The sequence below is a fragment of the Polyodon spathula genome, chromosome 19, assembly GCF_017654505.1.
Source record: "Polyodon spathula isolate WHYD16114869_AA chromosome 19, ASM1765450v1, whole genome shotgun sequence".
NCBI lineage: Eukaryota > Metazoa > Chordata > Actinopteri > Acipenseriformes > Polyodontidae > Polyodon > Polyodon spathula.
This window is the reverse complement of record NC_054552.1, coordinates 33,707,374-33,718,021: the sequence shown is the minus strand read 5'-3', so window position 1 is coordinate 33,718,021 and position 10,648 is coordinate 33,707,374. Positions and strand designations below refer to the sequence as shown.

General features: G+C 39.8%; 1 protein-coding gene across 1 annotated transcript; it reads left to right on the top strand.

Moving 5' to 3' along the window:
* Window positions 1-998: 998 nt before the first annotated feature.
* Window positions 999-6,636, top strand: LOC121294687 (membrane protein FAM174B-like). Its single transcript, XM_041218675.1, has 3 exons — window positions 999-1,655; window positions 2,787-2,921; window positions 6,107-6,636. Exons 1-3 carry the CDS (start codon window positions 1,393-1,395, stop codon window positions 6,108-6,110), a joined length of 402 nt encoding a protein of 133 aa, XP_041074609.1. The 5' UTR covers window positions 999-1,392; the 3' UTR covers window positions 6,111-6,636.
* Window positions 6,637-10,648: the final 4,012 nt, after the last annotated feature.

Genomic DNA, 10,648 nt, shown 5'->3' with positions numbered 1-10,648 from the left:
TTCCAGTTCCTAGTTATTATTGGTGATCGTGATCACATCATTTACTTCTTCTGTGATAAGAACTTCAGAGATTACAGGAAGCCCATTCCAAAGAGGAAATCCCTTCACTGAAAGAACTCAAGAAAGAAGAAAAGGATACTGTTAGCACAGATGCATCCTTGCAAAACTAAAGGGGGTTATGAATAGTTTTTTTTTTTTTTTTTTGGCAACTGAATTGGAAAACGCCTTTGAACGTACAGGTGTTGCAATGTTTTAGAAGCAGCTGCTGTGCACAGGGTGATTTAGATTCCTATATTATTATTTTCCTATTCCTATTCATATATTACAGGACTGCAGCGTTCTTCATCTTTTAATATCCGCATTAACGGGGCTCATTCCGCTGATGCACATGAATTTAAGGCTCAGTGCCGTTGCTTCCCAGGCAGTAGTGAAGTAAGTCTTGAGGAAATGCTTGTGACTGCCTCCCTTGTTAAATGCATATAATCATGGGGAAAGCGCAAAATCACTGTAGAATTTACCTGGGTAGATTACTAACGTGGTCTAAATCCTCCCAGGGGTGAAATAACACAGGAGCATTAATGAGGGTGCAAACACATAACAGCTGTTAAAAACATACGGACCCTTTGTGATCCCGGACTTTCATTGCGGTATAATCATCTACGCCTAAAAGGCACCAAAGATACAGCCGTGATCTTAATACCAGAAAGAGGCAATACGAAATATACAATTTGTACTTCGAACAAGTCTGTGTGTATCGTCTCTCTCTCTATAGTAAAAGCTGAGGAAAACCATGGGTAGCAAGATTAGAGAGTGCTGTGCTGTTTCTAGTTTAAACAGACGGCAGCATTTTAAATGCGGTGCCGTTCTCGGTTAAACACAAGACACAATTAAGACAACATTACTAATGGTTTCTTTCGTCTTGATAAGCCTTCGCTCTGCACAGTAAACATAACCCTAGCGCCGCCTACGCTGATACACACCAAATAACAGAATGCAACGTTGTGCAAGAACACTTCCGGACGAAGACAAGTCACATGTCCATTTATTTGTTTAAAAAAACAGAAGGCCAGCATTCTGAGGACATGTTGCTGTAGCACATAAAACCCATTAACATCGCTACTTGTAGAGTGAGGACAGACTGAGCAGCCAAAGAGAGCGTCTGGACCATAGGAGGGGAAACGCGAACTGATTTTTAATAACTGAAGACGCATCCGTTTTCGGCAGGCGAGTTGGGCAACACATGCTTATGAGCAGTACATCAATGAAGCAGACTAAAGACAAGCCAGACACTGAAGTCTACACACGGAGATTGTTTTGTTGAATCTAAAAAAGAAAAGATAACGAGAACTAATCTGCAAATATAAGAAGGTGTAGACAATTTCATGCGTAAAAATGTATCCTTTCTATTTTACCTGTATATTGGTAATAGTTGGTACGTGGGGGGTCCTGGGGTCCCTGCAGACCCCAGCAGGGAACTCTTCAACAGCATCAATTCTGGAGAACAGCAGTGATCAGACCAACTCCACGTACACGTTTCCCTTCGGGGACAACATTTCTGCTATCTTGAGAGACCTTCCCACGTTGAAAAATATTGTCTTTATCGTATGCGGCTTCACTGCTTTTCTTATCACTTGTTTGGTTGTTAAAGTGTTCAGGTAAGATTTATTATTATTATTATTATTATTATTATTATTATTATTATTAGTGTGATAACCATATGTCCCCAGCCTTGCCATTGTAACCTAATGTTAAAGACACTTTTCGTATTTAATTTTTTTTATCGTGTGTGTGTGTGTGTGTGTGTGTGTGTGTGTGTATGATATATATATATATATATATATATATATATATAATATATATATAATTCTAATAATCCAATCGCAGTAAATATTTGTTATTATATTTAATTTTCCCTAAAGTAATTAATGTCTCTGCTGTGATTGTTACTTCCTCCAACAGCACATTGTTTTAGGGGTTTCATCTTTTCTTTTGTTTGCCTGCGTGTTTCTGGATGATTTGTGCGTCATACTATTTATTTCATTTACTTATAAGCTAAGTCGGGAGGGTTGCTGCTTCAAACTCAAGGCTTAAGTGTCCTTTATGAATTACAGCGACATTACAGCAGCGGGTCCTGTCAAATATCCTTGAATTTGTATGCTAAACACACTCTTGTGAAGCACCAATACAGGTTTTAGGTGATTGAAGAACAGATGGGTCGCCCCAGGTTATTAGCAGTTACCCTTGGAATACAGAAAATACTTTATCATAACAATTACCAAGATATATGAAAATGAATTAATATAGAAGCATAGCTTCGGAAGGAATACGTACAGTATGATTGTTAAATGTTTAGAGAAGGGTGGAAGTACGGAAGTAAGTCATTGCTGGAGTCATTTCAGTTTTAGCATGACAGGTGTTTGCAGGTGAGGCCGAAGCAGGTGCGTCAGATTAAACTTGGGAGTGGCTTGATCTGCTGCTGTTCGACTCATACGTGCACAGTGTCGCGTTTGCTTTAAACAATTAATGTATTTAACGGGCAAAAGCATAATAACATAGTACATTCATTCATCGAATATGCTCATTTTACTCCCTGACCCAGACAGACCGCATGTTTATGCATCTCTCAGTTGTAGCAGCTGTCAGGCTTCATGTTTGGTATATGTTTCATCATTGTTAAATGCAGCATCCGATTGTTTGTTTTTACAAGAAGAAGCAATTGAATGTGCACGTTTTTCATGTGTTGTGTTTTTTTTTTGTTTTTTTTTAATGACTTTTTGTAAAAATAGGTCTGGAAGAAAGATAAGGAAGACGCGCAAGTATGACCTCATCACAACGCCGGCGGAGCGAGTGGAAATGGCTCCTTTGAATGGAGATAATAACGATGAAGATGAGGATTCCACTCTCTTTGATGTGAAATACAGGTAGGGTTCACATCGGCACCACCTGCGGGCTCCCGCATGACTCCAGCTGCCAGGGAACGAGCTAAAAACCGTTCCTCCCAGAAAGCCTTTTCAAGAATAACCTGTTGATATCAAATTCTACTTTTGTAAACTATTTGTAAGCTGTGCTGAATGTTTATTTTTTGTCCTTTAAGATTTTTGCCAATCTACAACATTTTTTGATGTCATTTTAAACCAACTGACCTTTACAACAATTCCTACCAGCAACAAACGTTTTACAGCACTGAACGTTAAAGGAGCAGAATAGAGCTGAGGTGTCAGGCAGCATGTGTTCACATTGCCACGGGCTTTGCCGATTGCAGCGTTTTGTCACTGTGTGCAGCTATATGTGGGTTCTATTCAAGAATGTTGTTCTTAATGACTATCAAGTAAAAGAAAGGCTTGCCTGTTGGTAGATGAGCCAATAGAAGCTTGATACAGTGTATGTAAATTCTGAGTGTGTAATGAGTTATTACAGAGCTACTTTTCAGTCTGATAGGTGGCCTGTTCTAATCATTGCAAAAGGATCACAAGCTGCCCATTAATATGTTAGCCGCACTCTCTTGTGTTTTAAAACTGCATGTTTTCCAGACCCCGGTCAGCACGACTGCCCCTTACCGAGGGTACCACTGGGGGAGTAAAAGACTGGCATCCCTTACGAGGGGCATGTGTGTCCCAGAAATAAAACAATGCCAACTTTGTTCTTTATTGCAGCGAGGTGCATGAAAACAGGGTTTAAAATGTACTGGCAGCTTGCATTCGTTCACCCAAATTGTCAGTTTCCAGCACCCTTTATTAAAATATTTATCTGAAGCTGTGACTCTTTCAAGAATCTGAAAAATGTTACACACTTAGAAAATTGATCAAAACAGACACCACAGAGTTATTTGCGTCATTAAAGCTGACTAGAGAAGAATAATCATTTAAAGAGTGTTCACTTCCATGTTCCTCCACGAATCACAAAGGAACGTCTATATTTGGGGTAAAAAAGCAAAGAATTCTTGGAATGTGGAATGGAGACTTCTGTGTGGTCTACGTTTCAAACACTTTGGTATGGAAACGTTTGCTTATCAAAATGAGCAAACTTAGTATAACCCCTTCAGAGATGTAGAAAGAGGCTGTGTCTTGTTTAGGACGCAGTGTACTCCAGCATGGCGAATGTGCTTTTTTAAATTACATGTTGTAGTGTTTAATTTTGTAAATACATATTGTGAGTTTGAATCAGTCCTGTGTGTGTGGCGGGTATGTATTTAAACCTCGGCAGTTACACTTATCAGTGAACGATAGCGCTCTGAGGCCAGCCTTGAGCTCCCTGGATCCAGTTACACCTGTTCATTTTCTCACCCGCGGGACCCACCAGTGCACATTCATGCAGAAACGTTGAGAGGAAAGAGTATGCTGAACATTGAAATATTCGAGACAGGACTATTCCACACGCTCTGCAAATCTTTAATGAACTCACTGTTTCTGTGTGTTTAAGGCTTAGCTTGCATTTCTATTTTTGCAGATCTATATATTTTGAATGGTAGTAGCATTAAAAAGACATTACGAGGCTGCATATCCATTGTGAGAGGCTCATTTCAAATCCTGCTTTCAGTTCTTGCTCTTGCAGGGAGGAACCTAATCGCATTGTGTGCAATGCAAACGACATGCGGTCACTTCGCTGGCTGTGAATGCACACGAGACCCGGGGCTACAGGAGTTAAGCAGCAGTGTCTGTACAGATCCTGTTAGTCCTGGACTGTGCCCTGCCCTTCCTTAGCCATTGTTCTCTGCTCTGGCACACACTTCCTTTCCGATCCCCTCCATCCTGTTTTGCTTGTGCATTTTATCCATTCTCAGCTCTTAACTTTGTTATTTAAACTCCCTCCCCACTTCTTTTTAAAGCCACATTCTCTTTAAATTAAATGAACACTAGCATTTGACCCTATGCTTCATATATAATACTCACATTAAAAGTCCAGGTATTTTGGCTTTTAGCAGACAAATGATTTGGCTAACGCCTTAAGGTAATTTTAAAGCATTAGCCCAAACATGCGTCAACCTCTTCAGTTAGTCATGTCATTTTGCAGCCTATATAGGCTGTGGTAGAAAATGGCCCTTTTATTCCCAGCTGATGGAACAAGTGTAGATGTGAATGATCTGATATGGTGGTTTGTGCATTTTTAAGTAATTTGGCCTTGCATATTATTTTTATTAAAACATAAACTGTTTTAAGCAATGCTGTGAATCAGACTGCATCGGTTTGTTAGAAAGAATATATTGTGTGGCCGAGAAGTGAGGAGAGAGTCAGCTGATGGTGTTTTGAATACCAGCTGAGTGACCAGAGACCCGGAGGGCAGATGACTGTACTGTGCCCCACCCCCTCGCCAACCCCAGCACAGCTATCAAACGGATACAAGCAGAACCTGGTATCTCAAAGATTATTTTATACTCCTCTGATTTGACCTCCAACCCTACAACAACCCTTTAAGATTGTTTACAGATCTTTCTAACCTACACTGTCTCACATGTTTCTTGAAGCTGGGCTGAGGTAGACTCTTCTAATGGGTGAGGTTTGTAGAGGAATTCACATAGGTTCAGCTGCAGACTTGGAATTGAGAAAAGGGTTCTTGAGATGCAGTTTCTTGTTTGTCAAGCCGCTTGGTGGAAGTGCTCGGCTGTGGAGAGATTCAAAGCTACAGCCCTGTGGATTAACACTAAGCTTCGGTCCCCTCTGAACGTATTCAATGAAAAGAATACAGTCCAGCAGTGTGGCAGCTGCATGCACAGAAGCAGCTTTTCTGAAATGTACTCTGAAAAGGTAATCCAATAATGTCATCTTAACAACTCTTTATTTTCACAAAACAAATTCCTGTGTGTATGTAACCACACTGACTGTTACATAAGCGTGTCTGTTCTCAGGTACTGCAGCCCGCTAACCCATGGCGTTCAGTGATGATCAACAGGGGCTTTTGCTGACGGTTGTTATAAATCCCAAATGTCATGTGGATCGCATGACTTTGGTATTGCGTAATGTGCTGTTTATAAAACTCGTAAAACCACATTGAAATAGACAGACTCTTGTGCCTTCTTTGGGCAGTTTTGTAAAGGTTTGACCTTAATGTTGCAGACAAGTAGAGAGCAGCTGATGCATTGCTTCAACATTTCTAATTCCATTTCTTTCAGGTGAAGAGGGCTGCGTGAACTGAGCCGGCCCCCGCAAAGTCACTCCACTGCTGCGTTCTGGCACAAAACAAACGACTTGAGTTTTCTGTTTATTATCCTCAACATTACACTGCTGTAAATGAAGTATCTGTCATAAAAAAAGAAACACAATTGACATGATATCTCGGGTTATTCTCCACAGACAGGCAGGTGTATAATACTAATGGAACAAATAGGTTAGGCTGCCTGTAGGTAACCTGGTCATCAATGAAATACTGGCCTACTGGTCCCCTTCATTAGAAACATTAAATGTTAATCAAAAACAATACATAAACAACATGCAATTAATGCTGTACCAGTAATTAAATACCTTGTATTTCAAGCTTAACACTGAAAAAAAAGATAGAATTATCTTCAATCTTAAACAGAACTTTCTGAACAAAAATAATTGTTTGCATAGGGGTATAAAAGTGTGTATGTATGTATGTATGTATGTATGTATGATATATATATAATCTTGTTTTGTCTGGGTATACAAGTGTGAGAAATGCTATAAAAATGTTAAATATTGTGATTTCAATGTGACTTTTGATTATGGGATATTCTGTTGTACAGAATATTCCATATCTACTAACCGCTAACTGTGTATGTAAAACTGTACAAGGTGCCCCATGTAGATTCCTGTATAGAAGAGAACCGCACTAAGGGGGTCACCAAGTCTGTATTATTAGGACTGCGAATAATTGGGAGCTATCCTATAAAGCTGCAGTTAGGGCTGATGATTGTTAGGAAACTAGATCTTTAAATCTTTTTGAATTAGTACAAGAGAATGTTGCCTTATCATGAATGGGGGAAGTTATGTGGCAAGGTACCCATTTAAAGATTGTCGTGCACAGTTCTGAACCGCTGTGAAGTGCTTTGTGTTCTGGATCCCTTCAGTAACCTGTGGACTCGCAGAACCTCAAGGCTAGTTCTGTAACGACCTGCTGGGTTGTCCATCCAGCCAGCACCTGCTATGCTGCTGCTGCTGCTGCTGTTCTTGGGTAACATGATGTCACCACGCTGCTATGGATGTTTCCAGGCATTACTGCACTGCTCTTAAACCTGTCGCTGTAATGCCAACAACTTGCCTAGAAACGTTCTCCCAAGACCTTCTCTTGGCAGCCCTCCCTGCCAGTTAGCTTAAAGTAACCTTGAAGTTCACCGTGGTAATGATTCAAGAGCCCTGCTAGAATATCCTGCAACACAGCCAGATGGATACCTTAACACAGGGATTCAGTAATGGTGATGCAGTATGTGCCAGGCTGTTTTTTTCATTTCTAATGTTAACCATTATCTTTTTTTTTTTTCAAAGTAGTGTGGGTTTATTTGAGTGCTGCAGTTTTAGCTTTCTCTTTTTTTTTATTTTAGATTGTGTGCGGAGGGCTTGTGAAATTATTTTAGTAACTTGCTTTACTATTGAATCTCTTTCTAAACAAAATATAATGCAGGTTGCCAAAGTGTTTGATGAGATAATGCAGTTAACATGAATGAAATAATTGCTAAAAAAAGTTTAGCAAAAAGTTGCTAAAACTGTAGCATGTTATTTCATACGGTTCTTTCATTGCTTGTTTGCAAAACTGCATGGCTGTAAACACAGCAGTTACCAGTGCTCGCAGACACACGGCTGTGCCCTCAGTCACTGGGTTTAATCAGAAACACTGTTCAGTGAAGTTTGGGTTGCTTTCCTGGTGTAGGATTGGGATATTTTTTAGATTTTTCAGTTAATTTTTGGTAAAAACTGTTGTGTTTAAAACATTGAGTAGATAAATGATTACTCAAGTAATTCCCACTCCCTTTCTCCTGGAGAGTGCCAATACAGCAATGTAGCAGTGTGCTCCAGCCCATTGGCATGAGCCTGCTGGTTCTTGTTTTCCACTCTTCCTATCAATATGAAGCGAATATTAAGTGGATTCATTAGCATATTCGCTCTGTTCCTCTGCCATGTGCTCTTTGAGCACGCTCAGGGTGACATCGCCCACGGGCAGGCTCAGTTGTATCTGAAGCTCTTGACTTGCTGTGTGGTGTTTTTAGCCTCATTCCTTTTCTAATATCAACCACTAACAAACTGGAATTTATAAATGCTATATTTTCAATAACTGGAGTATCTTGTTTATTATATTTTGTTATAGACATGTCTGTATTATCTTCATTGTAAGTGAATATAATGCTGTTACACTTCTTTTGAAGTTTTTGTTCCACCTGTTCAGGTGTCTGTTCATAGCATTGCATTGAGTGGTGCATTAAGACATAGTAAACTACTACATACATGGTTATTGGAAGTAACCGAGAGACACTATGACACTGTGTTCCTTCTTTCCAGATAATGTGTGCTGTAGCCGCTACAAATATATCGTTTTTCATGCATTATTTTGTACCAAACTGTTTCACCCTTATTAAAATAATTCATGGGATTAATATTGAATATTTTAAGATGCCTCACAGAGCAGACGGCTGTAGGTTTCTAAATTGAATTAAAGAGATCATTCCCTCTGCATGTTGTCAATGTCATCCTCTACTGTTTGAGTACCATTGTGTGTCTAGTGTAAATTTATTTTGTGCACAAATCCAGTATCTCTGTGTTTTGAAATGTGGCGTCTGCCTATTTTCTTCTGGTTCCTTGATTGAACTGGAATCATTGTACATTGCCAATAAATTATTTTTACCTGTTGACTAAATTCTCCTAATCAATCAACCTTCATACTCGCTGATGCAATCTTCATAATAAATAAAGGTGACGGGACAGTTGCTAGTGTTTGCCTTTTTGAATGGATCAGCATTGGGAAAACAGTGGTACCTGTCCTTAAGATGCCAAGTACACTGTATTCAAGAAGCTCCTCTGGGTCTTAGTTATTTAAAGCTCGGTCGAGTGGTGTGTTATTTTGTACTGAACAAATGGAAAATGTCTGTAATACACAGAATCTCTGCACTATCAGTGTGTACTACTTGTTCTATGTCGAGCTCTCATTGGATTCAGTATGGCTCTGTGGCAGTATGTATGAGAGGCTGGGCCCGGGGGCCGATTCCTGGTTCCAAAACCCATCCCAAATTCAGACCTGTCTAACTCATGCAAAAAGCTTCTAAATCTATAACAACAACCCATCACTGGAAATGGAGATATAAGTTATCAGTTCCCTATCCTCAACCCTTTTCATTTAACTTCAATTGAAACAAGAAATAATTCAAATAAAAATGAATAAATGACCAAGTGATATGTAGTGCTGCTCCTAGAGCAAAAGGGTAAAACTCACTTAACATTTAGAGATGAAGACAGCATTATTAAAGGAAACAAAATCTACATTTTACAGCACAGGCAAACTTGGAAATCATTAACATGCTTTGAGGGGGTGTGCTGAATTATTTATCCACGTTCTAAATGCAGGACATGACTCCAAGCAGTGACCTGAATAACCATTCTTGTTTAATGTGGTGTAACAGCTTTGGTCATGGCAAGTTTCTCTATTCAAATATCACAGGCTTGCATTTGAAGATAATGCTGTAAATTACCCAGGACCATTGTTGATTGTCTGCAGTCTGTATTTTAAACTAAATCAGGAGCTAAAAAAAAAAACCCAAAAACCCTCCCATTTCAGCAAGGAGCCCTCTTAGGAAACAGCATGCTTCTTTGAGATCACAGGACTTGATGCCATGTGAGATCTGGATTCGTATAACCTGGCGCGTTGAGCGAGTTTTCAAAATGTTTTCACCAATGCACACTAATCGCATGCATGCCTATTTCTTGGGGTACAAATCCCATGCATGTAAAATAAATCAATTTAAAGCTGACGCACTGATCAAAGGCAGCGCTGCTTGAATCTGTAGATCCAGTGCTTCAGAATGGTCCCCTTTGTTTGTCTGGTCATGTTTCTACATGTGGGTCAAGGGTAGCAGCAGATCCAATATGAGGGCATCAGTACAAGAAGGCCACTTCAGTTTGCTACTCAGATCACAGTGATGTCTGTTTATTTATGCAACCCTTTATTTCACCAACCCTTCTGCTTCGTTACGTGGGCCTCCTCTCACGCAGGACACTGGAAATGGAAACGGGAGCGCGCCCCACCCCCTTTCCTAATTTCCTGTCTAGTTTAGAAATATTTAAACAGGAAAAGTCTTAAGTTTTTCAGAACAGTAATTCAATTGGGTGAGCTTGTACAGCTACTTAGCTGACACTGTGCAAACAGGAGGGCAAATAAAGCAGCAGCTGTATGTGTTAGAAACCATGCTGAACAAACAGTTGTTCAGAGTAAACAGAGGCATTGACCATGTGTGCTGAATGGATGCAGGCATTGCATTCCACAGCTTTGGCCCATTGCATTGGACAAGCACTTCAGAGGCTTGATGGCAGTGTTAAAAACGTACTGACGGAGAGACAGTTTAGGGAATTGTTTTTTAAAGTCTTTAGCACTAGTACAAGACTTTCTGAGGCATTTCGTCCCAGAAAAGAAATTAAGAATTATTCACCATGACATACTTTTATATTGACTTTAAGCTTGTCTTAAAAAAATAACCATGTAGACATTTTAC

Bases quoted from the DNA above. Each gene is read 5' to 3' on its own strand.
- LOC121294687 (XM_041218675.1), top strand. From the start codon at position 1,393: ATGTATCCTTTCTATTTTACCTGTATATTGGTAATAGTTGGTACGTGG. The intron at 1,656-2,786 runs GTAAGATTTATT...TTGTAAAAATAG, and splicing joins TTGGTTGTTAAAGTGTTCAG to GTCTGGAAGAAAGATAAGGA.